Consider the following 26,855-nt stretch of genomic DNA (forward strand, 5'->3'; position numbering starts at 1 on the left):
AAAATAGTTTTCCAAAGACAGGACTTTTTCCAGATTGACTCATATGAAAGAGGACTATTTTCCAGGCTAATTCCTGTGTATGAGGAGCTGACCATTGCTGACCACTGCAGACGACCCACCAATAAAGACTAACTCACCTCCTCGCAACACTGACAGCTCATCAGCTCTTTGACCTTCAGCCTTTCAGCTTTGACATCTTCATCTTCATCCTCATTGTTGGGTGGTTCTGAAAACTTTCTGTGTTTGGACTTTGTCGAAAGAGTCCTAAAAGTATAAACAGATTTTCAGGTAATAGCAGGAAATTCAAGCACTAAGTACAGAAAAGACCGGAAAAAAAAAACACATCAACCTGAGCTCTGATATTAGAGAGAGCTCTGTTAACCAGGTAAGGAAACTGGAGTGGGTTGCCATTTCCTCCTCCAGTGGATCTTCCCAACCCAGGGATCGAACCTGCATCTCTTGTGTCTCCTGCATTCTATACTGCTGAGCCTCCTGGGAAGTCTCTACAAGGTATTATCACTTGGCAAAAACAAACAAACAGGTAATGAGGTCCTGCCACCTGCTTCAGCATGGGTGAGCTTTCAGGACATTATGCTAATTACTGCTGCTGCTACTGCTAAGTCGCTTCAGTTGTGTCCGACTCTGTGCGACCCCGTAGACGGCAGCCCACCAGGCTCCACCATCCCTGGGATTCTCCAGGCAAGAATACTGGAGTGGGTTGCCATTTCCTTCTCCAGTGCATGAAAGGGAAAAGTGAAAGTGAAGTCGCTCAGTCGTGTCCGACTCTCAGCGACCCCATGGACTGTGGCCTACCAGGCTCCTCCGTCCAAGGGATTTTCCAGGCAAGAGTACTGGAGTGGGGTGCCACTGCCTTCTCCGATTATGCTACTTACAAGAAGCCAAACAAGAAAAGGCCATGTCTTGTGTAATTCCATTTATATGACTGTGAAATTGGCAGATGTATAGACAGGAAGCAAATTAGTGCTTATAGAGGGCTGAGGGGAAGCTGAGGGGGGGAAAGAAGTGACTACTAACGTGTACAAGGTTTCTTTTGGGGGTGACGGAAATGAGAAAGTGATGTGAAAGTCGCTCAGTCATGTCCGACTCTTTGCGACCCCACGGACTATACAGTCCATGGAATTCTCCAGGCCAGAATACTGGAGTGGGTAGCCTTTCCCTTCTCCAGGGGATCTTCCCAACCCAGGGATCAAACCCAGGTCTCTCTCACATTGCAGGCAGATTCTTTACCAGCTGAGTCACCAGGGAAGCCCAAGAAAACTGGAGTGGGTAGCCTATCTCTTCTCCAGCAGATCTTCCTGACCCAGGAATCAAAGCAGGGTCTCCTGCATTGCAGGCGGATTTTTTACCAACTGAGCTATCAGGGAATTAGATGATGGTGTGGTTGTACAACTCTGTCAATATACTAAAAAAAGCCATGAAAATTAAAAACGGACCTGAAAAAGGGATCCTTCCTTAGCGATCTGCCACCGTATTTTTTCTCGCAGTGCTGCAGGAGAAAAACCCACAGCACACAGTGCAGGTAAGGCTGAAAGAAAAACAGCTCATGACTGGACCATTTTTGGTTATTGTTTCCCCTGCCTGCACCAACAAAACCAAAAATCACTATCAATACATCAGGTTCCTTACCATCACTGAAAAAATTCATCACTTTTTTTGCATGTCATAAAAATAAATGTTACTACAAACCAAGACAGATTTTTAGTAATGATCTCTGCATATTTTTCTGCTGCTGTAAAGTTCATTTGTTGTCAGCTTCGTAAATTATATAATTTTTTTAAAAAAGCTTTGTTTTTTGCTTCTATGGAAGCCAGAATTATTGTTAACTAGAATTAGTGACATGTCAAAAAGCCCAGTATGTTAAAATGGATGTATGCAATACGCAAAACACATATTAGGTAGCAGTAACTAACACACCTGACTTCTCATGTGCCTTTGTTTTACGCAGGGGGATAACAACTAAGCAGAGGGTTAAAACCTCTTGACCAAACTATGGTCAAGCGACTTCTTACCAATATAACAGCCACCAGAAGGCTATCCCGTGGGTCGTGGGTGTCCTCATTTCTCTGAAGATTCTTCCAAGTAATCTGAGACAACAATGTTTGGAAATTTGTATGCAGCTGTAACACTGTGATACAATGCTATTTGGTCTCTGTCCACAGCTCCTGGCACAAAATTTCTAAAGCCCTTGGGATTTCCCAAGTAACAGGTGAGGGGACCAGCCCCCTCCAGCTCACTGAGTCTCTGTCCTGACAGGACCCTCCAGGGACGCAGGCTGACCGCCAGAGGAGCCAGGCAGACCCGAGAGCTGGGACTGCCGGTCCAGGGCCACTGCCCCGGAGGGGAGGAGGGCCTGGAGACTCCTCACCGTGCCCTCGCCAAGGGGCGGAGCTGTGGGTTCTGACACAGGGCTCAGGGAGCACCCCAGGCGGGGGGACGGCTGACCACAAACGGCACGGGGGCAGCAGCTCTGCCCTGCGGCCCTCGGTCCCTGGTGTCTACTGGAGACTCACTGTGACACGCTGGGATGGGGAGCCCAGTGCTCCCTCGAGTTCTGGGGGCCGCTGGGGCAAATCACTGAACCTCCGAGAAGGGGGTCCAAGTCAGACAGAAGGTGGGTGACGGGGGCACCCACGACCTGCATCTGGAATCTGAAGTGGGGGGCAGCCTGCAGGACTGACCCCTCGACCCCAAGTCTGCACTAACTCTGCTCAGGGTCAGAACTGCAGCACGCGAGGGAAAAGCCCACATGTTTGGTGTCAGAAGTGCTGTGAGTAGAGGAGACCATTTTCTTTGCTGCAATGTGTAGAAATAGTTGGATTAAAATTTTTTAAAAATGTATTTAATAGCAAACATGTCTCCTCCATAAACTAGCTAGCTATTCATATTAATAGCCATGTTTTGTAGTTAGATTAAAATTTTTCTCACCTCAAAATGTGCCTGTCAGGGCAGGTATAAATTAAACCTATAAACTGAAGCTAAAAAAGGGGAGGGGAGGGAAGTAGATACATGGGCAGTATTAATCAGCAATCATCCTAAACTAAGAACTCATCACTTACTTTTTTTCTAATCACATAGCAATTGTATTCAATTAACTAGGTTTAATAAAATTTTTATATATTTTTCCTTGACAAAAATTCTCTCTCACCCCTTTAATACAATGTTTAATCTTTAAAAAACTCCCTCTAAACAAATACTGACTGCAGTCAGATCATCATTCTAACTTAGGTACATTGTTTGGGGCATGAAAGATGTCATAATGAATACAATCCTTCTCCTTTGAGAGTTGACAGCTTAAATACATGCTTGAAAAGATTCCAGTCATTTTAAACTGCTGCATTAATAACATTTAAATCAAGTAGTAGCAGCTAACTTGATTTTTTTTTTTTATTATTTCAGTACAAGAATTAAGATCCCAAAGATTTAGGCAGTATTTATTTATGCTTTTCTAAAAATATTCAAACATCTAAGAGACCTACCTTTATGAAACCAATCAGGCAACCTAGAAGCGGATAGATTGGAATGGTAATGCAAAAGATATAATGAAGAATAATTGTAGCTGTGTTTCCCATGAAGTAAGTTATTTCGGTGACTGCAATGCAAGCCAACGCTGTCTAGAGAGAATGCGAGAAAAGGTGAACAGACGTTTAGAAATTTCATACAAACGTCCTGTGTGCCTCAGCGTTAACTGAGCCTTTACTCCTCAAATAAAACAAGGAGCTGTAGTGGATGCTTAGCCAGGAAGCACCGTTAGCTGGTACCAGCTGTTTGTGGCTGGCACCTCGGCCATTTTGCTGCTGTTGTTCCACTGCTAAGTCTGTCAGTGTGAGTCTGGATTGCTGACTCTCTGTGACCCGTGGGCGGCAGCGCGCCAGGCTCCCCTGTCCTCCACCGTCTCCCGGAGTTTGCTCAGATTCATGGCCGTTGAGTCGGTGATGCTATCTAACCATCTCATCCTCTGTCACCCCCTTCCCCTTTTGCCGTCAATCTTTTCCAGCATCAGCGTCTTTTCTAACGAGTCGGCTCTTCACATCGGGTGACCCTGGGCATGCTAGGTACCGAATGCAACAAAATACCATCCTGTCTTGGAACGGATGGGGCTGAGGACAAACAGATACACAGACAGATACTGCCAGCTAGCTATCTAAGTTCTGTGCTTAGCAAAGACCCGGTCACCTTTATGAGTATAATCACAAAAAGGAAAAGAGTCTGTGACTCTCAAATTACGTGCTATGAAAAGCTGAGACAAAACAGTATAAAATGTGACTTACCACAGAATAGATAAATGACCAAAATTCTTTGGTATTTACAATTTTTTTAAAGGTGAAGGAAGTGATGTAGGTAAACAGAATAACGGATGGAACATAACCAATAAGGCAAAAGGCCTGGAAAACAGAAATTTGTATTTATATTTAAAAATGAGTAGCTAACCAGACATATGATGTAAAATCCCAGCACATTAAAATATCAAGGAATAATTATTTTTCAAGTTTTACTGCTCTACAAATCGCTCCAAAAATTGAAATTGTGGTAACCTAAGGTGTTACCATCCACCCATCCACATTTCTCCTAAATCAATAAACCTCATGTTCTCAACTGTTCACACAACCTTGAATAAGTCATTTAAAACTAAATACTATTTGTAGTTCTTTTTTATGCCAAGTAAAATACTATGTCACCATTTTATTATAAAAAGCATAATGAGTTACAAGTTAATTAATCTCAAATAAACTATTAGCTTCTACTTTAATGTACAGCACTTAATGCATTTTATAAATTTGTAAGAAAAACATTTATTAATTTATAAGGTAGAAATTAACATGCAAGGTCAGTATGCTCTCTGGTTAAAGCTGCCATGTTTATTTTCAGTAAATCTAACCTACCAACCTCTGTCTTCCCTTTTTCCTAATACAATTCACAGGAAACTATCTAGTATCAGTCATTCACTGACATACAAATATGAATCCAAGTCATTCTCTTATTTAGTATTTTAAGCCATGTTTTAAATTATGGAATAAAAGAGCTTCCTGTTCATGAAATTATTCTCAGGCACAGAGACAAAGGAGATATTTAAAGAAAAAACTGTTTACGTATTCCTGATGACACACTAGCAGGCCCTCTACATGAAGGATCGCCTCAGCTTCAAGGAATTATTCTGTAACGGTGAGATCACTGTTTTTAAAAGCCACTTAGAGCAGTAAGGCTGCACTAGTTACAGGCACCATATACGATAATCAGACAGACACTGGTTCTGTTTTCTGGGACATCATAATTACTTAATCAGACGACTGTCACATTTATAAACATTTAGCTTTTTAAGATAACATTTTATTTATAAATAGCATGAGCACAACTGATGTTAACTTACCACAGAAAGGAACTTGACAGCATAAAAATATAATCCATAATGAAATGCAAACAAACTGCTTAACATCAAAGTAAGGACCACAAAAAATAAGGGGATGTCAACAACAGCCTGTCCGAGCCAATATGCAGAAGGCAAGAGACCAGAGAGTTTAAGCTGAGTATAAGCTTTGATCTAGAAAAAAGGAAAAATTGATTATAATTTTAAACATACTACAAACAAAAATCTCTAGCAAATGATTGCAGAACTCCTAATTTTACATCAACAAGAAGGGTCACATTCCATCAACAGGTAATAAAAGCCCTCTAACAGCTAAATATAAATTCCATTTAGCCTTTAATCTGGTTCATTATTTCTGAGGCATAACAATTTCAACATTATTTTTCAGGATCAGAACACAGCAATGCTGCTAAGAAACACAAAACTAAAATAAAGTGAAAGGGCCATGAGGGTTATAGTTGTGCAAACAGTAAGCTGCCGAAATGTAACTGTTTTTGAAATTCTGTGAAATAGAAAAAGTATGTTTAGGAAAAAGGATGCTTACTTTTAAACATTGACCTTTCATGAAAACACTAATAAATGGCCAAGTATCATCTGACTTACACAGGGCTTTCAGCTTAAGTGTGAAACTTATACTTGGATGCATTTGAAAATATCTTATGCATTCATGTGTAGAACAAGAGTGTTAATTGTGATTATTACCACAAGGCAATACCATTTTCACCTGTATGAACAGTAAATTTAAACAATCATTGTTTTCCTAACAGTCTCATTATATAATTTGAAATTTTAAGATCTTCCATAAATGCAAATACCTAACAATCTTATTCAGGTGATTTTTGTCATCTATAAAAACATCTACTCATAATAAAAAAAAAATCTCCTCCTAGTAATTCAATGTCTGATATGAAAGAGCTGGCCACAGAGGATGAAAGAGGGATATAAAGATTAGTTAAGAAGAAGAAATGATTTTATAAGTGGACAACATTTGTGTTCAATGAACACAAGAACAAAAATATCAATTCCAATACACATATAGAAACAAAGCAAGTCAAATACGATCATGTTTTGAAAATACATGTTATTGTCACTCACACACTGCTGGTGGGAGTGTAAAAGGGTTTTATCCACCCTGAAAAACAGATCAACGATGTCTTATAAAACTAAACATGCAGTCACCATACGACACAGTAAGTGTACTCATGGGCGTTTATGCCAGAGAAAAGAAAACTTACATTCACACAGAAACCTGCAGCTTAATCCACAACAGTCAAAGCTGAGAGAATTCAGGTCCGCACCATGGAGCACTTTTAAGGTGCACGACAAGCACTCAAATAGTGAGGGACAGTTGTTACTCTGTAATGAATGTATTTATGCTCCATTTACTTACTCTTGAAGCAACAGCTGCACGTAAGTCTTGTGCTCACACAGAAAAGCTCAGTTTCTTGTCTCAGAATTCTTAACAGTCAACTGCACCTGTGAGTTTTAACTGAGTCATTACCTTGTGATTCTCTGCATTTTCCATGGCGAAGTAAGGAGGCATTGCAGTAACAATAACCCCAAGTAAAGCTGCTTGGAAGTACAGCTCAATTTTGAACACGATGTCTGTGATTTCCTGAAAGACAACCTTACATTGAGACACAGAATGGAGGCTCACTTTGTATTAAGTTGCTAGATGCTCTCTAACAGCCCACAGAGCTGCAGGGCGCCGGCCCTGGACAGCATCTCTGTGACGAGACAGGCGCAGAGCAGCTAACGTGCAGCAGCTACAGCGCCAAGCTGTCGCTGATTAAACAGCTGTGTGATCCTGGGCAACCTATGGTGCTTTTGTGTTCTTACAGATGTACACAGGATAATACGGCATATTAATTAACATTCACCGTTTACTAAAAAATGATACTGCACGTGAAGTGCAGTTAACCTGTGCACGAGTGGTTCGAGCAATGAACGTGACTCTAGAAAGATCTTGATGCCTTCACTGATATCTGGACGATAAGCCAGCAGGCATCTTGGAGACTCCTCTTCTCCACTAGGAAAAGTCATGCCCAAGCTCAGCTACCGATGGAGCCAGGAGCTTCTTATTCCCAGCAGGGTGGCTTACGGCTCCCTCGGGCCCATGGAGCCAGGTGCAGACAGCAGGTGCTTCAGACAATCTGGTAACCAGTTGGTGCCCCAAACAAACTACCCAGAACCACTCTCAGCAAGGCCGTCTTCCGACCTGAGCTGGTCCTGCAGCAGACCCTAGACCCAGGACATGAACCATCCTCAACTCAAGTTTTAAGAAGAGGAGACATCACAAGATGGACGTCTATAGGTTTCATTTGTTATTATCATTGGCTTTTAATAGTTATTTTATACACACACACACACGCACACTTCCAAGTTTGCTTACCTGGAAGAATGGGGTATTCCAGACCTGGATGCTTTCAGTGACGTTTGAATGATAAAGATAGTAGTTACTAATGATATTCATCAACACGGGTAAAGAGTAAACCATAGTACTGTTGAAAACAGCAGTAAAAACATAGTCCTACAATTCAAAAAAAGAGAGTTATTATACATAGTATATATGTAAATGAATATAGGATTGCTATGTACAAGCATATGAATATATGATTACTTTTCTCACCAACTAAGTTAATTCTAACTATATTGAAAACTGATGCAACAAATCATATAAATAATACTTAATAATAGATAAAAATAACGTAGTTTGGAATCTAGATATTTTGATATTTTAAACAAAAAAATACGATAAATATAATTACATTCCTCATAGCTTTATATATTGGGTTTCCATCATGGCATAAAATATATAACAAGTAAACACAGCAAACTATTTCCAAAAGCAAATTTTAATTTCCAACTCATAAGGTCAATCAGCAAACGATTAATTTTAGAGGAAAGACTTCAATCACATGCATTGCTCTCACCCTTTCTGACCGCACCACGTTCAGAGCTGCGCTGTGGGGTGCGGCAGACATGTAGTCACTGTCATTAAACATCGTCACCATTATGTTCTGATTTGTGAAAAAGCTAAGAAGGTCACTGATATCCGAGTCTGGTATCAGGGAAGAAGCAAACGATCAACAGTTAGCTTAGATGAGAAACAGACACGGGCTTTCAATGATGTTGAAAAGCGCTCTCTTTCTGAAAACATCTTTCTCCTCAGTTAGCTAGGACGTGAGGAAGAGCACGGGCTCTGCAGCCGGTGTGGCTGAACTCAAACCCCCATCAGTGCACACAGACCTCAGAGCAGAGGCCGACACAGCAACTGTGCCACGCTCAGCTGCTGCCACGACTCACTGAGAGTGCCCATCATACAAGAAATCCGGCTGAAGATTTCTCCAACCAGACTTATGTGAGAACAAAAGTCCACCTGGCAATTTTATGTAATGAGATAACCTGCCAGGCTCAGAGCTGCAGAAGCCAGGGGCTGGGTTAGGTAACATCACGCCTGGAGGGCTGCTGTGTTCTGAACAGACAGACTGTATGGAGGTCAACTGCCTTCAAACAGTGAAACACAGATGCAGGTCTCTATCTACAGTCTTCAGGATGCCGAGAGCCAAAGGGAGATGCTGAGTCCTGCCTGAGGCCTAGCTCTGTACCATAACACCTGTGGAGTGGGAACAGCTTTCTGTCCATCACCGGAAAGGCCAGTATTCAAGGAAAATGAGTGTGAATTTTAGAGGAACCAAAACCAAACAAAGGAAAACTCTATGGGTGACTTGAGCAGTACGGCCAGTGGCTCATTAACACGCATTTTAGTGTCAGAGAGACGGGCGCTTCCAGTGACACGGTCTCTACTCCTAATCCAGTGAGTTAACAACACGCATTTTAGTGTCAGAGAGACGGGCGCTTCCAGTGACACGTCTCTACTCGAATCCCGTGAGTTAACCACCTCCCATCTCCGAATGCTAGAGCGGTTCTGTCTTCTCGAGACAGCACGGCATCACCTGTGATACAGAAAGCCTCGCCAGGAGGGTAGGGTACCCCCCAGTATACAGACTCAGAGGCCAGTGATTCCTAGGACCAATGGCAAGGCCTGGGAGATGTGAGATAGACAGATAGATAGAGAGACCGATAGATAGATGGCTGGGTGGATGGACAGATACATGGATAGATAGATAGAGAGACAGACTGATAGACGGGTGTAAGTAACTCTAGATATACTTAAAAATATCAAATGGGACAAAACGTTAAAAATACTATGATTTTGGGAGGTCAGTGAGAGTGAAATCCAGGCAGAAATACTTGAGATGACACACAGTTCCTCAAACACCGAAACCAGTCACAGGGTCAGAGTGTAGGGCTTGAGTGGCACAGCATTTCAGCAACGTGAAATGATATTAAAACCAAAATGAGACTTCTAATGAACAAAATAAAAAACATAACGCTTTCTATTCAAGTGTGGTTTCTATCCCTACGTACCTTCTTCCTCCAAAAGAAGAGAGGTTACATCATACACTGAGAGCTAGAATTCAGGAGTGGTGATTTTAACAGTCGTCTGTAATCATCCCAAACTGTGATTATAATGCAGGGCACAGTGAATCAAAAAGGAAAGATAATAAAACATAGGTGAAGCGCTGGGAAGTGTTAAACTACAGAGAATTTGTGCGTGTAGAAGGGGTACAAGAAATGTGACTCTCCAGCATGTTTCAGCAAGATGAGCAAATGGAGCTGCTTGTGTTTTACTGAGAATCCGCATTGTCGGCTCCCTTTAACCTCCTCCTCAAGAACCCTGGGACTACAACCATCTACACAGATAGGAGATACTGCAGAAACATCTAATTCATGTCAAATTCTGAACTAGGTTTTAACATTTTGAAAATCAAAGTCTTGTATCAGGTTTTTAAAATTTTATTCTGAGCTTTGCTCAAAGCCATGGGTTTTAAACTGTCTTTCATATTTGATACTTACGTGATAAAAATAATTAATAACAAATCCAAAAATATCCACTAGAAATTTAATGTATTTGATTATAGAGATTTCCATGACAACTGTCCTTTATTCTAATTTTTCAGATAGTCCTTAAAAACTGTTTAAACACTTCTTTGTAGATATGTAACTGCATTAAATATTATATGCTATAACTCTTTCTAAAGAGTTTTCAAGTTCTGAAGTTTGTTTTGCTCATTATAAACTTTTGAGATGCATTACGCTGCTCTGAGAATAATGCCACTACTCTTAAAAAAGGAAATTTTATGAGTATAAACAACATAAATCAAAATACTTTACAAAGTGTTATCTACACTTAAACCAAAATTTCATGACTCTATTACTCAGCATCAGTGAGGGATTTTTTCTAAAGTAGGTTTGTGCAGACAGACCATGCCTTTATCTTAGGTATATTTCTCCAATCCAAATCTCTGACCTATGTCTACCCCTCACCCTGGGCCCGACAAGCACACGCTCACAAACCTTCACACACTCTCACCAGTGGAGTTCTGCAGGAGCAGACTGGTTCTGTACTTATCGGGTTGATCTCCGGGTCTGAGGAAGTATAGGTCTGGAACCAGTCTGATGGGAACCACGGCGTTTTTCAAAGAGTGATGCAACAAAAACATGAAAATCTGAACCGTGAAGAAAATTAAAAGCAGAAGCAACCTGGAAGGAAAAACAATACAGCTGAAGGCGTATCGACCTGTAAACCTACAAAATGGTCTTCCTTCCTGTGACGGTTAAAAGGCACTCACTTAAAACAGAGCCTTCTCAGCAGCTCTCTGTCTCCCACGAGCGCATGACGTCGGGGCTGCTCTCTCCCCTCGCCGCCCCCCATGTCCACAGGACTGTCCTCTGCATCTGTCTCTACCCCTTCTTGTGAGGAGGCACATCTGTGCCGTTGTCTAGACTCCACACACACGTGTGAACAGTTATCTGCTTTCCTCTTCCCGACCTGCTTCGCTCTGCAGGTTCGTCCCCCTCACAGAAGGGACGCCATGTGTTCTGTCCCACGGCTGATGCAGGGGGCGTGGAGGGAAGCGGGAGGGGGGACCTATGTATACGTATGGCTGACTCGGGCGGCTGTACAGCAGAAACCAATACAACACTGTAAAGCAATTTTCCTCCAATTAAAAAAGAAAAAAGAAAAAGAAAGAAACATTTTAAATTGAAAACAAAACCCCCAGCTCTCCGGGCAGGAGCGTGACTGTGCTTACACAGATCTCAGGGACTTGCTTTCGCGTCTCAAGTTGAGGAAGTGAAACCTGGCCATGGTGAACGCCTGCTGCCTCCAGAGGCCCTTGGCGCTCACCAGGGCGGCCCTGGTCTCGGAGAGAATAAGCAAGCTCTGCTCCATCTCGTCAAAGGATTTTGAATCCAACTCTTCCTCCTGCGGCTGCTGAGAAAACACGCTGTAATCTACGTGCCGAAACAGAATGATGGAAAGTTACGTTATCGTCCTTAGAAACATGGAAACCTTCCTGAAGCATGTAAATTTCAAAGCCGCACAGGCCTGGCGGGCAGGGACATGGGACGGAGGGGCTGTCACTGACTTTGGCGACATGATCGAAACTCATGACCCAGGATGCGCTCTCTCTGGTAGGAGCCCAAAAGAATCAGGTGCAGAGGTTCACGGAGACCCACGGACAAGAACATCCATGGCTAGTGCCCTGTCCGGCAGCCACACGTGGGACAGAACCCAAATGTCCAGCAACAGGTGAGAGAATAAAAAGTCATGAAGTTTACCTGTAACACAACAGTCTAAAGCTACGAAAGTGAACAAACTATTGTATAACTATAATAGCTTGATCTTACAAGCATTATATTAAGTAAAAGAAACCAGAATATATATAAGTAAGAGACATGTTATATGGTTGATGCCCATAGACTGAAACCAGGTGAAACGTCTTGGTGGGGATAAAAATCAAGATGTGCGATTTTCTAAAAAGTGATTCAACTTAAAAGAGGTGAAAAGTAATAAAAGGAGATGAAAACTGGCTTCCGCATGAAGAAGGACTACAAGGCGCTGTAGAAAAAGCCAGTGATACCTAGCGGAGCGCAGGCCTCTCCTCTTCACCCCGCTACACCGACGCTCTCTGGAAACTGCGTCGGGTCCCTCAAGGTGTTGAGCACCACACGAGCGCCCTCCACGTCGCGTTCTCTGTCACGCGCAGGATCACGCACGCTCGCCGACAACGCACCGCATCCCGACGCCAGACTCCCTCAGTCTCCTCTGCTCCCACACCTATGTCTCCGCCCAACTCCATCAAACTGACGAATGCCCGCACCTCTCCAATGGTCCAAGATCTAGACATTTCCTGTGAGCTTTCCTTCTCTAATCACAATCTAATATAAAGAATGGACTTACAGACACTGTGCACCCTCGGGCGGCCCCTCTACTCGCATCTAAGGGGCCGCACCGACCCCCCCAGGGTCGTCCACACAAGAGCGACCACAGAGTGTGCGTCTTCAGTCCTAGCTTCCTCTCTTGGCTCTAAGTACGTGCATCGCAGCACACGGGCATCTCCACCGGGATGTCTACCAAGCGTCTCAAACAACATAACCAAATCACACCTGGAATCCTTCTTTCCAGGAACTGGCTGTTCCCCTTTGGTCAGGAAATGGCGATTCCATTTCCAGTTCTCAGGCTGAAAGCTTAGACACCTTCCTGACTCCGCCCTTCCCCAACCCCAGACAGGAGCCCAGCAACAGGTCACCACCAGTGCCTCTAACACGACCCAAATCTGTTCGTTATTTCCCGGTTTTCACAGCCATCCAAGTTCAAACAAGGATCAGTGGTAACAGCTTCCTGACCGCTCTTCCTGCTTCCAGACTTCCTTCACAATCCATCCGTCATCCAACAGCCAGAACGCACTTGTTGAAAATGTATATCAGATCATGTTACCCCTTTGCTCTAGAACTCTCTGCAAGCTTCACATTACACAGTGCAGAGACAAACAGAGTGCCCCTGCAGACCTCCGGAGACACACATGCCTTCCCTGGCCTGCGCCTCCAGCTCCTCACGGCCATGCTCTCCATGGCTCACGGGCAGCCTTTCTCTGTCACCAGAAACATCCAACCCAGTCCTCAGTCCTCATCGCTATGGCAGCAACTCCCTCTACCTGGGAGACTCTGCAAAAAAACCTTATCTTTCCTGCCTCTGGATCTCACTTTAAATATCATCTCCTCATGTTCCCATGAGATACAATCTAAGTCACCTGCCTCCCAGACCACCCCACTGTTTCCTTCACAGCGCCCACCACTATCTGTAAATATCCGAGCTACCTGTTTACCTGTTTTCTCCTACCCTTTCTTTCCCCAAATATACATTCCGCATGCTTACACAATCACTGTCTGGATCACTACCGGTCTGGTTCACTGCCTAAAATGTTTTGTTCGATTTCTTTTTACCTGCTTGGTCAATTTCCGCTTCAACTTCTAGCTTTAAGAATACATCTTCCAAAGTCGTCATGGAGACACCATAAGAAATAACACCTAAGTTTGAATGAGTGTCTAGAGCAGAAAATAAGCCTAAAAGGAAAAAAATAAAAGAACTTTGTATAGCTAAGCATACTGTCACGAATGATTCTAAAATGCCCTTTAAAAGTAGAAAACGACTGAATTCACTGTGCTGCCACCGTGGTTCCCAAACTTTCTGGTCTCTGAACCCCTTCAACATTCCTAGAAATTGCTGAGGACCCCACGGAATGCTTGTTTAGGGACATGCACCTATTAGATGTGAACCATGACATAAATTAAAACTAAGAAATGTTTTACAGACAGAATGACAGGCAGAGAACACGAAGTTGACATGTATACTTCAGTTAATCAGTGATTCCTTTTCTTCAAACTAATGCAACAGAGAACATTTCTAATTATAGGAAGGCTATGGGATTTCTGTATAACTTTATCTTTGCAGTAATATCTCTATGGTTATTAAGAGATCCCTCAACAGATCAAGGAGACTGAGCTTGAGTTCCTCATCAGAATGCAGAAAATTAAGGCTACAAGATAATTCAAGGGTTTACTGTATAAGAATGTAATTCATTATGAAATCATGAAACTGGAAAGATGCTTGAGGGCTTACACAACCATATATGTGTGTGTGTTGTGTGTATATGTGTACACATTTGTGTGTGTGTATATACATTTGCATGTGTGTGTGTGTCCACATTTGTGTGCCTGTGTGTATATGTGCATATACACTTGTGTGCATGTGTGTATCTATGTGTGTACGTATTTGTGTGCATGTGTGTATGTATATATGTGTGTATATTTATATTCTTATTCCCAGGGGACCTACAAACAAAGGGAGCAGTTTCTTTCCTGACAATGCAAGCAATTATTTCGTTAAGTTAACATACTAGTTAGGAATTTCTTGCATGACATTTATAAAAAAAAAGAAACGCTGGCTTACAGCATTTCTGGTTTCCAAAAGTAAAATAAAGCAGAAACGGAATATTAACTCTGGGTACCTGGGAGCATGTAAATATTACAGAGGAAAATAAATCAGGTAAAAAACCAAGTAAATTAAGAGAACTGGTCCCCAAGGTGGGATCTTAGTTTAGCATTCATGAAACCAGAAGTAGAGAATACCTGAAAATTTGTCCATGTCCTTGAAAGGCAAGCTGTACACAAGGTGCTGCTCATTCTGTTGTAACAAAGTGGCCGCAGGTATGTGTTGTTTAACCAGAGAAGAAAGAGATTCCGTGGCACAGTATCTGTCTATGTACATGCTGCAGAAAACCCAAAACCATGATTTCTTATGATGACTCTGTGAACAGCCCAAAGTAAATTCTGAATGCTTTAAGCAAAAGTCAGTGCCATAGGCCTTCCCTGCTGGCTCAGTGGGGAAGAATCCACCTGCCAAAGCAGGAGACATGGGTTTGATCCCTGATCCAAGAAGATCCCACCTGCCCTGGAGCAACTATGCCGTGTGCGTCACGGCTACTGAAGCCCGAGCTTCAGAGGCTGGGAGCCACGGCTACTGAGGCCCAAGCTCCAGAGGCTGGGAGCCACGGCTACTGAGGCCCGAGCTCCAGAGGCTGGGAGCCACGGCTACTGAGGCCCGAGCTCCAGAGGCTGGGAGCCACGGCTACTGAGGCCCGAGCGCCCTAGAGCCTGTGCTCTGCAACAAGAGAGGCCACTGCAATGAGAAGCCCGCACACTGCAGTGAAGAGCAGCCCCTGCTTGCTGCAAACAGGGAAAGGCCGCACAGCAGTGAAGACCCTGCAGCCAAAAAATTAAATAAACAAATAAAAATAATCCAAAAAAAAAACCAAAACACGATACCTCAGCCGGTAGCCAATTCCCCATTTGCTTTTGAGAAAAATTGAAGAACCAACACATTTTAACATTCCTTGTGATATGACAGCTTTCCTATCTGCAAAGAGAGATTGTCGTTTCAATTTTACCATCTGTGACAGCATTAATAACTAGCGTTTACATTTTCTGGATTATCCTGTGAGACATCAATGTTAATACAGTAAATTATCATATTAATTATCATTACATTATTACAACAACTTCCCACATGTGGGAGCAAGCGAGTGCATCCTGGGCGATTCCATGGGAAGGGCCCCCGGAAGCGTGTCTGGTTCCCACAGGGGTCAGCAAAGCCTCTGCTCCTGCCGACCCTGCCCTGCCCCCTGGCCGCTTCACTGGAGTAACTCATGCCAGGAGTGAGACTGTGCCGGGTGCTATGAGCTTTCGTGGCAGATTACCGTACCTGGAGGGTCAGGGGCTCGCCTCCAACACAAAAACATGTGATTTTAAAAGCAGTATAGTAATACCTTTTAGGTGAAGAATGCACAATTTATTTACTCCTCAGAATTTAGCATTTCTATGTCTAATTCTCATTTGGCCCCAAGACCTCAACCTTTAAAAAATCAAGTAAAAAATCTCACCAGCAAGAATGTCAGCTTCATCCATGAAGTGAGTACTAAACACTGTCACCCGGTTTGCTTTTCTGTATTTCAGAAGATTCCAGACAATGTGACGAGAACACGGGTCCATCCCAGCTGTTGGCTCGTCCAACAACAGTACCTGCACGCAAAGGGGTGGGGAGCACAGGAAGCCTCAGGAGAACGAAGGCATGTAAAATCTATGTGGACCCTGAAAAGCCTTCCCATTTAAAGTTACTGTATTAAAATGTATTAGATCTGAGTTTTTCACTCATATGTGAGTTAGCATCAGTTTAAAAAGTGATCAGTTTGGCATGTGAATCCTTTCTTTGGTTTTAATTTTAAAAGACTGGTGTCCGTAATATATAAACCATAAGTATTACAATAATCAGATAAATAAACTGAGAAACAAAACACTGAAAAATAAACTGAGAAACAACACTGAGTGTATCGCTTTTGGCTAAACAGTTAAATTTTGTACATGTTACAGCTGCTCATTAGAGAATTATGTTCTATATTAGCTCAAGGAAAGCTGTTTAAGACTATTTTTCATTTCAGACAGATGGTGGTGGGGACTGGGAGGAAGAGGGACGGCGGTAAGCTGGGACCCTGGGTCCCCCCGGCCACAGCAGCGGGGTAAGCAGGACAGAGTGGGGGACCCCGGGGCTCCTGGCTGCAGGCGAGCACCTGGCAGCCCTCTGACACAGGGCAGAGCCCTGCTCAGCGTCCACAGGACTGAGGGCAGCACAGAGCAGACACAGACACAGGCAGGTCAATGGGGCAGTGAACGACAGTGATGCCTCTGATTCTGTCCTTATTATGAGATTATTACCATAACCTTGACAAATGCACAGAAAACTGCAGAGTGATAGAACAGTACTTTTATAGCCACCACTGAAATGTAACAAATGTTAGTTTACTTCAGATCTTTTTTCAGAGAAAGATAAAACACTGCAGACATAACTGAAGTCCATCTGACCCCTTCCCCTTCTGAGAGATGACCGCTATCTTCAAGAGGTTGTGTATGTTTCTGAACTCAGTTTTAAAACTTTATTATTATAAATACATCCATAATACATATAGTATTTTATGTATGTTTCATATACTGTGTCTATGTATATATTTCTACAACTTGCTTTTTTATTCAAATTAATTTAAAACTATCTCATCGACAACACTATTATCTGCTTACCTTTGGGTTCCCAAGAACAGCGATTCCTAAAGACAGTTTTCTTTTTTGGCCTCCACTTAACTTTTTAGCCTGATTATCTTTGATAGCCTGCATGTCTAAATCCAGTAAGACTCTCTGCACCTATGAAAGGAAAGTGTGAATAAACATTTTTTAAATCTCATCATTTACATAATTATCAACACTAGTTTTTAAGTGTTCCAATTTAATATCAACCTTTAAAATGTTGTTTAGTCACTAAGTCACATCTGACTCTGCAATCCCATGGACAGAGGAGCCTGGTGGGCTACAGTCCATGGGATTCTCCAGGCAAGAATACTGGAATGGGTTACCATTTCCTCCTCCAGGGGATCTTCTCAACCCAGGGATGGAACCCTTGTCTCCTACATTGGCAGGCAGATTCTTTACTGCTGAGCCACCAGGAGAAGCCTAATTTTGACACATACCCACCAGTAATTTTGAAATAACAAAAAGATTCCCGATGCGAGGGCCTCTTTACTTCTGTGACCCCTGGCTGGTGGGGGAAGGGGGTCAGTGCAAAGGCTCTGTGTGTTTGCGTTTGTTTGGCAGGGGAAGCGGGTGGAAGTGAAAAGAAAAGAAACGCCCCCACTGAGAGACGCAGCCCTCCAGACGGAATGAGGACTTTTTCTATGTTTTTTTCTATGCGCTACAACTTTTGCTCCAAGTTCCATCTGATTATGATGACTTTCTGCTCACTGGCTCAAAAGAGGTTTTTATATTTTCAAGCACATTTTCATTACACAGGTTACTGCAAAAGGTTACTAATTTACAGCGAAAAAGAGTAAAGGTTTCTACATAGAAACATACTTCCTGTATGACATCATTGGCTGGTATTCCTTTGATTGACGCCAAAATGGACAAGTTTTCCTCTACTGTCAGAACATCAAAGTGTATGTCTAGCTGTGGACAAATGCCAATCATTTTCCTGGCTTCAAACATTTCATCTATTTCTGAGACTCTGTGTCCATATATGGATGCGAACCCTAAAAAGCAAAATATACATTTACATTAAATATATTAAATATCAATAAGTATGTGTGTTTTAAAGTATACTAATAATTCAGTTATTTGTATGTATTAATAACAGACGTAAAGTAAGAGTTAGTATACATCTGGAAGACACAACACACCCTACTTTCTATACAAATGGTGATCTGCTTTCACTTACATTCCAGCTTCATTTATACTCCACCCTTCATTTTCAGGGCATATTACAGAGCAGAGAGAGCAAGGAATCAGAGGTTTAACACTAAGTATAATTATCCACTGATGCATGAATTACACTATTAATAATATTCCAGCAACAACTGTCCCTCATTTCTTGGCACTATGCAGTGGCAAAGAGAACAAAGAAGTTAAAATTTACCCCTGACCAGCTGTGTGACTTTGGGAAAATCACTTGATCTAAGCTGAATATTAATACATCTCACTTTACTTAAGAACTATTAAATCAATGTGATAGTGTGGAAAATTGTACCAAAAATAATAAATCCTTACATGAATGAAGGGTATTATAAATACCATTAAAGAGTGACACAGAGATAAGCGACAAAGTCGAAGTAATTTTAAGAGTTAAACCCCTGCTGACGTGGGCAGAGGCCAACACAACACTGTAAAAGTTATCCTCCAATGAAAACAAAAGTTAGACCACATCTAAAAGGATGCAGATTCGATACATGGAACCCGGCCCCTTCTTAAAGTGAGATCTTTCTTGCCTGCAGCTCTATGCGGTTGTGGAAAACCGGAGCTGCTGTACTCGATTCTCACCTACAGGGCAACCACATACAGCAATTACACGTTTGAGGTACTGCTATAAAAATTCTAAGGAGACTGTACTGACATTTGTCCTTCTTTCCTTCTGAACTTACTGGTGCTCACTTAGAAATCTTCATTTTCTCAACCAAAATGTCTATAGGCCTCATTTAATTTCCAATGAATTGGTTTATCCTTCCTTGAAAATGAACAATAAACATAAACATGGGTAAAATACCTGATAAAATAGGAACAAAATTAGGTCATTTTTACTTAAATATGATTGAATTACCTTAATTTTCTGCTGCTGAACAAATAAAAAAGGAGAAAAAATATCTTTATGAACACAGAAGTTGATGCCATATCATTGACAAAAATCAATCAGTGCATATTTTAAGGATAAGTAAATGACCGTGGTACTTTAGTTACTAACCCTAATAAAACAAATTAACAGGTTCCTCAGTCAGAAAGCTCTTACCGTCTGAGGGCGGGCACAGGCCACACAGGATATTCATCAGTGTGCTCTTCCCTGTCCCGCTATGGCCGAGCAGGGCGGTGATCTGGCCCTCGTATATGTCAAAGGATAAACCTAGGGCAGGAGAAAGGACACTCAAATGTGATCTTTATTTGCTGAGTCTTGCACAATAAGATAAATCATAATACTTGAGCAATCTTAAAATAAGTCAGTAGATTTAAAGACAGAAGTTACCAGCATATTTAATAATGTTAAGATTTAATATTGTAACACAACAATAATTCTTTCTGATAGTCAATAGTATAACAGTAAGAAAAGGTAACACAAAATAAATTTTTATTTTTTTGTTACACTGCCAGAGTTAGAGGGCACACAAAATATTGGGAGGGGAGTTTCTATGTACCCTCTTTTGGGAACTCCCGAGGGTATTAAGAAATCCCATGGACCGAAGGAGCCTAGTGGGCTAGTCCATAGGGTCATAGAAGAGTCAGACACGACTATGCAACTAAACAACAAAGGGAATTAAAACAAAGAGAAGAACAAAAGTTTGTTTCCAAAGGTATTTAGAGGCATGTTAAAAATATCGGCAAAAAATTAGAAGTTAACCAACAGCATTTTGTTGTTGGACTCACTGAGTCTGACTCTGCGACCCCATGGAAGGTAGCCCACCAGGCTCCTCTGTCCATGGGATTCTCCCGGCAAGAATACTGGAGTGGGTTGCCATGCCCTCCTCCAGGGGATCTTCCTGACCCAGGGATCGAACCCAAGTCTCTTATGCCTCCTGCGTTGGCAGGCGGGTTCTGTACCACTAGCGCCGCCTGGGAAGCCCTGTACACACATGCATGACAATAAAACTAAAAACGACACAGATTTGTTTTAAGAACTGACAACTTTTCATCTTAGTAGATACTACTTTTTTCTTTTACTACTTTGATGTTGTTAACTTTTATTCTGAATGTTAATCACATAAAGAAAGTATCTCTAGAGGAAAGATAGAAACTTGTGGTAAAGGAGTTTAAATTTCCCATCTGTACCTTAATCCTACAGACTGAACAGCAGGAGAGTTACTCACTTCTCAAAGCCTCCACATTTTCACCTTTCTTTCTGTGGGTCTTCTGAATACCACTGATTCTGAAAAACACCATTTACTACTGTAAGTATTTAAAGCGATCTCCAAGTGTCTGTCTCTGTGCATGATATTTTTAATCAAAGCTGTCATATTTAATGGGAATAAAGTATCTTCCTACTAAAACAATAAACCAAAGAAACCTGGCAACAATAATAAAAGTATTTTAAAGAAACTACAAGAAAAGAGTATATTATTTCTCCCCATTTTAGGTGTAATTCACTCATTTTTCATGACAAGCCAACCTCTAAAAACAAACTGAAAACATTTGACTCAAGCAATTTACAGATTTCTTATTTCATATTTGATTCTTTTCCATTTGTAATTAATTAATACTTGTCATATCAGTTAAGGGAGATTAAAAATCAGATGCTATTTCACATCGGTACACGTTTTAAACTGTCTTGAAGTGATTCTCTCCTTGCACTTTAAATGTTTTACATAATTTTTTAAAGAATTAACGGTCTTGCTCATTAGTTTAACTTTTACTCTTAAGAAGGCCGACCACCAGTCCACTGATTGCATCTTAAATACCTAATTCTCCTTTGCATTTGTATGTTTTTCTTAAATTTAAAAAACACAAACGATACTCTACTTTTTCTTTCACTTTTCTCTCTTTTCTCTTTCTCCTTATTTTTTTAAATTTGGTTTTGACTGAACTGGTAAGGAATAGTTATGAATTTCTCTGGTTCTCTGAAATTAAGCTGGTGTGACAAGTTAATTATGTCACAGTTACTAAAGGTTTATCAAATCAACAGCACAATTTAATGTCTGGCACGTCTCAGACAATGTAGCTCGAATAAAAATAGAAAACTAGTATCTATTGCTTTAATTTACATGGTTTTAGTAGCTAAGTAGTGTCCAACTCTTGCGACCCCATAGACTGTAGCCTACCAGGCTCCTCTATCCATAGCATTTTCCAGGCAAGCATATTGGAGTGGGTTGCCATTTCCTTCTCCAGGGGATCTTTTCAACCCAGGAATTGAACCCAGGTCTCCTGCATTGCAGGCAGATTCTTTACCAACTGAGCTATGAAGGAATCCCTCTTAATTTACATAATGAAGAAATTTTAAAATGGCTTAATTTTATAAATACTAGATTTTATTACTTAAAAAATTTTCTATTCAAACGTAAAATGTCAAACCTAGCAGCAAATTTATTCAAAATGGTTACAAAGAAAATAGAAACTTAAAACAGAATTAGCCCTTGATACTGTTTTTTAAAAATCACAAAATGTGTACCAAATCTCCTAAGATACCATGCTTACATACGTTACATAAAAGAGAGGATTTACACATGGCATGTCCCATGAGCAGTTCTTAAGACCTAAACTGCCAGAGATTAAATCATACCTGATGGCTTCTTTTCCTATAAATTCTGAAGAAACAGGCTCAACAATTTCACTAAAACTGACATTCCCATTCATGTTGCCCTCCGATAACTCCTTATAATTCCTTTTGCTCTTTGACCAATATGATGGCTTCAGAAAATAAAATGATGATCTCCGTAAGCCAAATTCTCCTGAAAAATAGAGAGAAAAAAAAAACTGAGTTATCCTAACAAATTATTTCTGAAAACTAGTGTTTAAATCAGAAAGGCAGTCTGTAAAACTTAAGACAACCCAAAGTTTAGACATAAATTACTAAGTCAACAGTGTGGGAAAAATAGAAGTCTTACTGACAGATAATTCTTGTCCATAAAGAGTTTTAGGGTTGCTGCGAGTCCATGGAATGTAAAAGGTAAGCAAAGCACATTTTCCGCCCTAAAGAGGCTTCCATCATTACATGGACACGCACATACTTAATGGCTAACACATAGCATACAGCATGAGGCATACGTGCTAACAACAGTTCAGGAGGTGAAGAGTATACATCGGGGTATTTTGAAGGCTTGAGTCAGCATCACCTTAGTCTTCTGAGAGCAGACAGTATTCGGAAAGGCTGCTGCAGCTCACCGAGAGGACTTTTTAGAAGCAGGAGAGTAACAGGGCAGGACCGACATGGGAGACGCCGGTCTGGCTGCCCACAGCACCGACGGACTTTCTCCCTTTCTCCCCAAGGAACCAACATTCCCCATCCTTTCTAACAACCCCCACCCCGATGACCACGTTTCAGAGGGATCTGCTCCCCACTAGAGAGAACCCAGTGGACTGGATGGGCGCCGGGCAGGCTCTAGTGACCCCTCTGCTCCAGCCACGAGCAGGTACCAACTAGAGAGATGCGCAGGGCTTGCTGGGCACAAGTACCCCGTCTTTCTCCCTCTGGATGTGAACGAAGAAGCAAAACCCCATGCAGGCACCAGGAGATAAACCCACCAGACTCCGAGACAGGAGCAGCCGCATGGAGAGGGGGGAGCCTGGTGACACAGCCAAGCAAGGTGGCCAACCGGGAGCCCACCCTCACTCTGGACTCTGAATGAAGCCACTGACTCCCTTCTCGTTGAAGACAATTAAAAAAGGTCCTCTGTTACATGAGTAACCAAACATAATGTAACTGATACACTGGAGATGCACTTAAATAAACAGGACTGAATGGATGGATATAAACTACACTAAGGAGAGGGGAGCAGTGGTAACAAGGGACCAATTGTATAAAGGCACAGTGCAGGCCATCGACTCTCGGCAGGTTTCTATGTGATTCACCAGGATGTGCGCAGCGAGGCCTCTGAGCAGGTGATCAGCTTGACTAAAGGCAATGGCAAGGTTCTTAGACAGACTCGAGGTAGGTAATTAGATGAGAGCTACTTCAATGGTCCAGAATAGTGCAGCCAAACAGGACTCTGCAGCAAGGACAGGACCTCATCTGCGCTCTAACTAGTGACCGGGCGCGGCTCCCGATCCCTTGGCAGGCGCTTGTGCTGCTTCCTGGTGGCTCAGACGGTAAAGAATCTGCCGGCAACGCAGGAGGCCCGGGTTCAACCGCTGGGTCAGGAAGACCCCCTGGAGGAGGGCACGGCCGTCCACTCCAGTGTTCCGGCCTGGAGAATCCCGTGGACAGAGGAGCCTGGCGGGCTACAGTGCGTGGGGTCACAGAGAGTGGAGCACAACTGAGCGACTGACACAGCACTCGCCCTGCTGAGGAAGGAACTGCTTGTCTGCTCAGTTCTAAGTGGTTGACACTGAAGCCACACGTGTCTTGCCATGTCAGACCGCGGGTCCAGAGCACAGACAGAACGGACGAGGACTCAAGGGGAGAAGGGAAGGGCGCAGTGGTCATTTAACGATAGTTTGAATCTGCACGGGTTTGCTGTAGGCAGGATAACAGGCACGGGGATGGGAGAGGTTACAAGGTTGCTCCATTGTCTCGGACCTTAGAGGGTATAATAGTGAAGCGCTTCAGCCAAAAAGATGGACATAGGAAAGGACTGACTTAAGAAGTCCAATTAGGGATTTAAGGCTTTCAAAGCAAACTGTTCTCTTTTTACCCAGTCTCCTTACATTGACTAGAATTTAAGGTATAAGGTACAAAACACAATTACAATTAAATTAAAAGCTGTTAACAGTGAATACGACTTAGAGTACTCAGCTAGAAAAAAAGGTAAAATTAAATTAACTCACAAGGAGCTCAACCTGGTGCTCTGTGACAACCTAGAGGGGTGGGATGGAGAAGGAGGTGGGAGGGAGGCTCAAAAGGGAGCGGACGTATGTATACATGTGGCTGATTCATGCTGATGTATGGCAGAAACCAACACTATATTGTAAAGCAATTATCCTGCAATTAAAAATAAATGAATATTTCAAAAAGAATATTAAAAAAATCAGAAACAATAAACCATTAATCTTGTAAGAAAAAAAATTAAGGTAATTTTATGTGGACAAAAACCTGAAAAATCTTTCAAGTAAAATTCAATAACTATCTGCATACCTGGAATGACTTGATCAAGATAAACAGCCAAGAGGACGTAGAAGATGCTGTTAAGTATCAGCATCATAATAGTAATAATTAGAGGATACGGGCCTTCAGTCAAATTAGAAAATAAAGCACCTTCATCAACATCTTCTAAATGCATGACCTGAAAAACAGAAATGTCCACCTGATAATACAAAAATGGTCAAAAATAAGCAAAAGCTAACATTATGTCCAGAGTCAAGAAACTGGGCCGCTTAGGAGATTAAATGGTCTACCCAAATGAGTAATATGAACTTATAAAGAAAACAATAAAAACTTGACCAAAATATGAGTTTATCACGACAACCCTTTGTGATCATGTTTTTAAAGCTGTGTGTTGGTTCTTGCAGCATGTCTTTTGAAAGCTATGGCTATCAAATGAAGTGAAAACTGATGCTAGCAAAAGGGTTTACGGTCCAGAGAAGTCAAACAAGTTATCAGAGGATAATCTGATGGTCAGCACCTTTCAACCCTGAAAAGGGTGAAGGTGCTATAACTAATTAACACCGCTATTAAATTACTCATAGCAGATGTACTGACAGAGCAGGAGGAAGGACAGCAGTGGCGGGGGTCTCTCCCAGGTTTCAGGCCCGCCATGAAGTGGACAGACTTAACTGCACTGTGGAGGGTCTCAGCATCCCCACGGGTAAAACGAAGGTGGATTACACGCACTGAAAGTCCCTCCCACTCAACACAAACCCGTGAATCTATAATCCTGTCTTCCTCAGTGAAGGGGGACACAGTGGACACTCAGCTTTTAGGTCTCAAATAATTCGCATCTGTTAGACTTGATATTCACAAACAATTCAAGTCCTGCAAATGAGAAGTCTATCCAGCCAATGTGAATAATCTCTTATATGAAGTAATCACATTTTTTCTTCTTTACACATTAACTAAATATATGTTCAAATATATAAAGCAGTTTCTTGTAAGAATTTTCCTCTTAGAACCTCACTGCTCTTAAAAACTAAGAAAAATCACATTATAAACAACAATGAAAGAGAACTCACTGAGTCGTGTCCGACTCTTTGTGACCCCATGGACCATACAGTCCATGGAATTCTCCAGGCCAGAATACTGGAGTGGGTAACCTTTTCTTTCTCCAGGGGATCTTCCCAATCCAAGGATCAAACCCAGGTCTCTCACATTGCAGGCAGATTCTTTACCAGCTGAGCCACAAGGGAAGTCCATAAACACCAATACTATTCAGGTAAAGACAATTCCCTGAGTCCTGGACTTATAAAATCCACCAGGGTTTCCCTGGTGGCTCAGTGGTAAAAAACACGCCTGCCAATGCAGGAGACCTGAGTTCAATCCCTGGGTCAGGAAGATCCCCTGGAGGAGGAAATGGCAACCCACTCCAGTGTTCTTGCCTGGAGAATCCCGTGGACAGAAGAGCCTAGTGGGCTACAGTCCATGGGGTTGCAAAGAGTCAGACATGACTTAGTACCTGTTGCTGTTGCTGTTAAGTCACTTCAGTTGTGTCCGACTCTGTGCGACCCCATAGACGGCAGCCCACCAGGCTCCGACGTCCCTGGGATTCTCCAGGCAAGAACACTGGAGTGGGTTGCCATTTCCTTCTCCAGTGCATGAAAGGGAAAAGTGAAAGCGAAGTCGCTCAGTCGTGTCCGACTCTTAGCGACCCCATGGACTGCAGCCTACCAGGCTTCTCCATCCATGGGAGTTTCCAGGCAAGAGTACTGGAGTGGGGTGCCATTGCCTTCTCCGACTTAGTACCTAGACAACCACAATTCTTAACTCACTACTACGGTCATGAAAAATTTGTTCTGCTTCACACAGCTTTCTCCCAGGCATATATCTGAGATAAATTTACAACAAGGAGCAGTAAAGTTCCCTGATGCTTAAACCAATGACTAGATTATTGTTGTTGTCCAGTCGCTCAGTCGTGTCCGACTCTTTGCAACCCCATGGACTGTAGCCTGCCAGGCTCTTCTGTCCATGGGATTTCCCAGGCAAGAATACTGGATGGAAGAGGGTTGCCATTTCCTCCTCCAGGGGATCTTTCCAACGCAGGGGTCAAAGCTGTGTCTCCTGCATTGGCAGGTGAATTCTGTACAACTGAGCCACCTGGTGCTTTAACCAGTGACTTCTAACAAGCTGAGTTGTTCCAAAGAAACAGACTACTGAGTTTCATTAAAGCAAAAGGTGGAGAACTCA

At 42.3% G+C, this 26,855-nt stretch overlaps 1 protein-coding gene across 15 annotated transcripts in view; it reads right to left on the reverse strand.

Moving 5' to 3' along the window:
• ABCA5 (ATP binding cassette subfamily A member 5) overlaps positions 1-26,855 on the reverse strand; it is a 54,379-nt gene that overhangs the window by 7,747 nt on the left and 19,777 nt on the right. For 14 of the 15 annotated variants that reach the window (XR_014079762.1, XR_014079761.1, XR_014079764.1 and 11 more), the window contains 21 exons: positions 24,654-24,801; positions 22,143-22,311; positions 20,737-20,795; positions 19,668-19,778; positions 18,245-18,420; positions 17,420-17,539; positions 16,231-16,369; positions 15,617-15,707; positions 14,921-15,060; positions 13,736-13,855; positions 11,542-11,743; positions 10,821-10,990; positions 8,317-8,444; positions 7,776-7,913; positions 6,885-6,998; positions 5,387-5,557; positions 4,290-4,403; positions 3,498-3,632; positions 2,031-2,105; positions 1,455-1,546; positions 138-264 (listed from right to left, as the gene is read on the reverse strand). Coding sequence is in view for 3 of the 15 variants with exons in the window: in XM_081580861.1 (XP_081436987.1) it covers positions 138-264; positions 1,455-1,546; positions 2,031-2,105; positions 3,498-3,632; positions 4,290-4,403; positions 5,387-5,557; positions 6,885-6,998; positions 7,776-7,913; positions 8,317-8,444; positions 10,821-10,990; positions 11,542-11,743; positions 13,736-13,855; positions 14,921-15,060; positions 15,617-15,707; positions 16,231-16,369; positions 17,420-17,539; positions 18,245-18,420; positions 19,668-19,778; positions 20,737-20,795; positions 22,143-22,311; positions 24,654-24,801 (2,739 nt within the window). In the remaining 12 variants the exon portion in view is untranslated. Of the gene's footprint in view, positions 1-137; positions 265-1,454; positions 1,569-1,962; positions 2,106-3,497; positions 3,633-4,289; positions 4,404-5,386; positions 5,558-6,884; positions 6,999-7,775; positions 7,914-8,316; positions 8,445-10,820; positions 10,991-11,541; positions 11,744-13,735; positions 13,856-14,920; positions 15,061-15,616; positions 15,708-16,230; positions 16,370-17,419; positions 17,540-18,244; positions 18,421-19,667; positions 19,779-20,736; positions 20,796-22,142; positions 22,312-24,653; positions 24,802-26,855 lie in introns of all 15 variants that reach the window. The other variant, XM_081580858.1, reaches the window with a different exon arrangement.

The sequence above is a fragment of the Giraffa tippelskirchi genome, chromosome 3, assembly GCF_054371585.1.
Source record: "Giraffa tippelskirchi isolate mGirTip1 chromosome 3, T2T-mGirTip1v1.2.pri, whole genome shotgun sequence".
In the NCBI taxonomy this organism is placed as follows: Eukaryota; Metazoa; Chordata; class Mammalia; order Artiodactyla; family Giraffidae; genus Giraffa; species Giraffa tippelskirchi.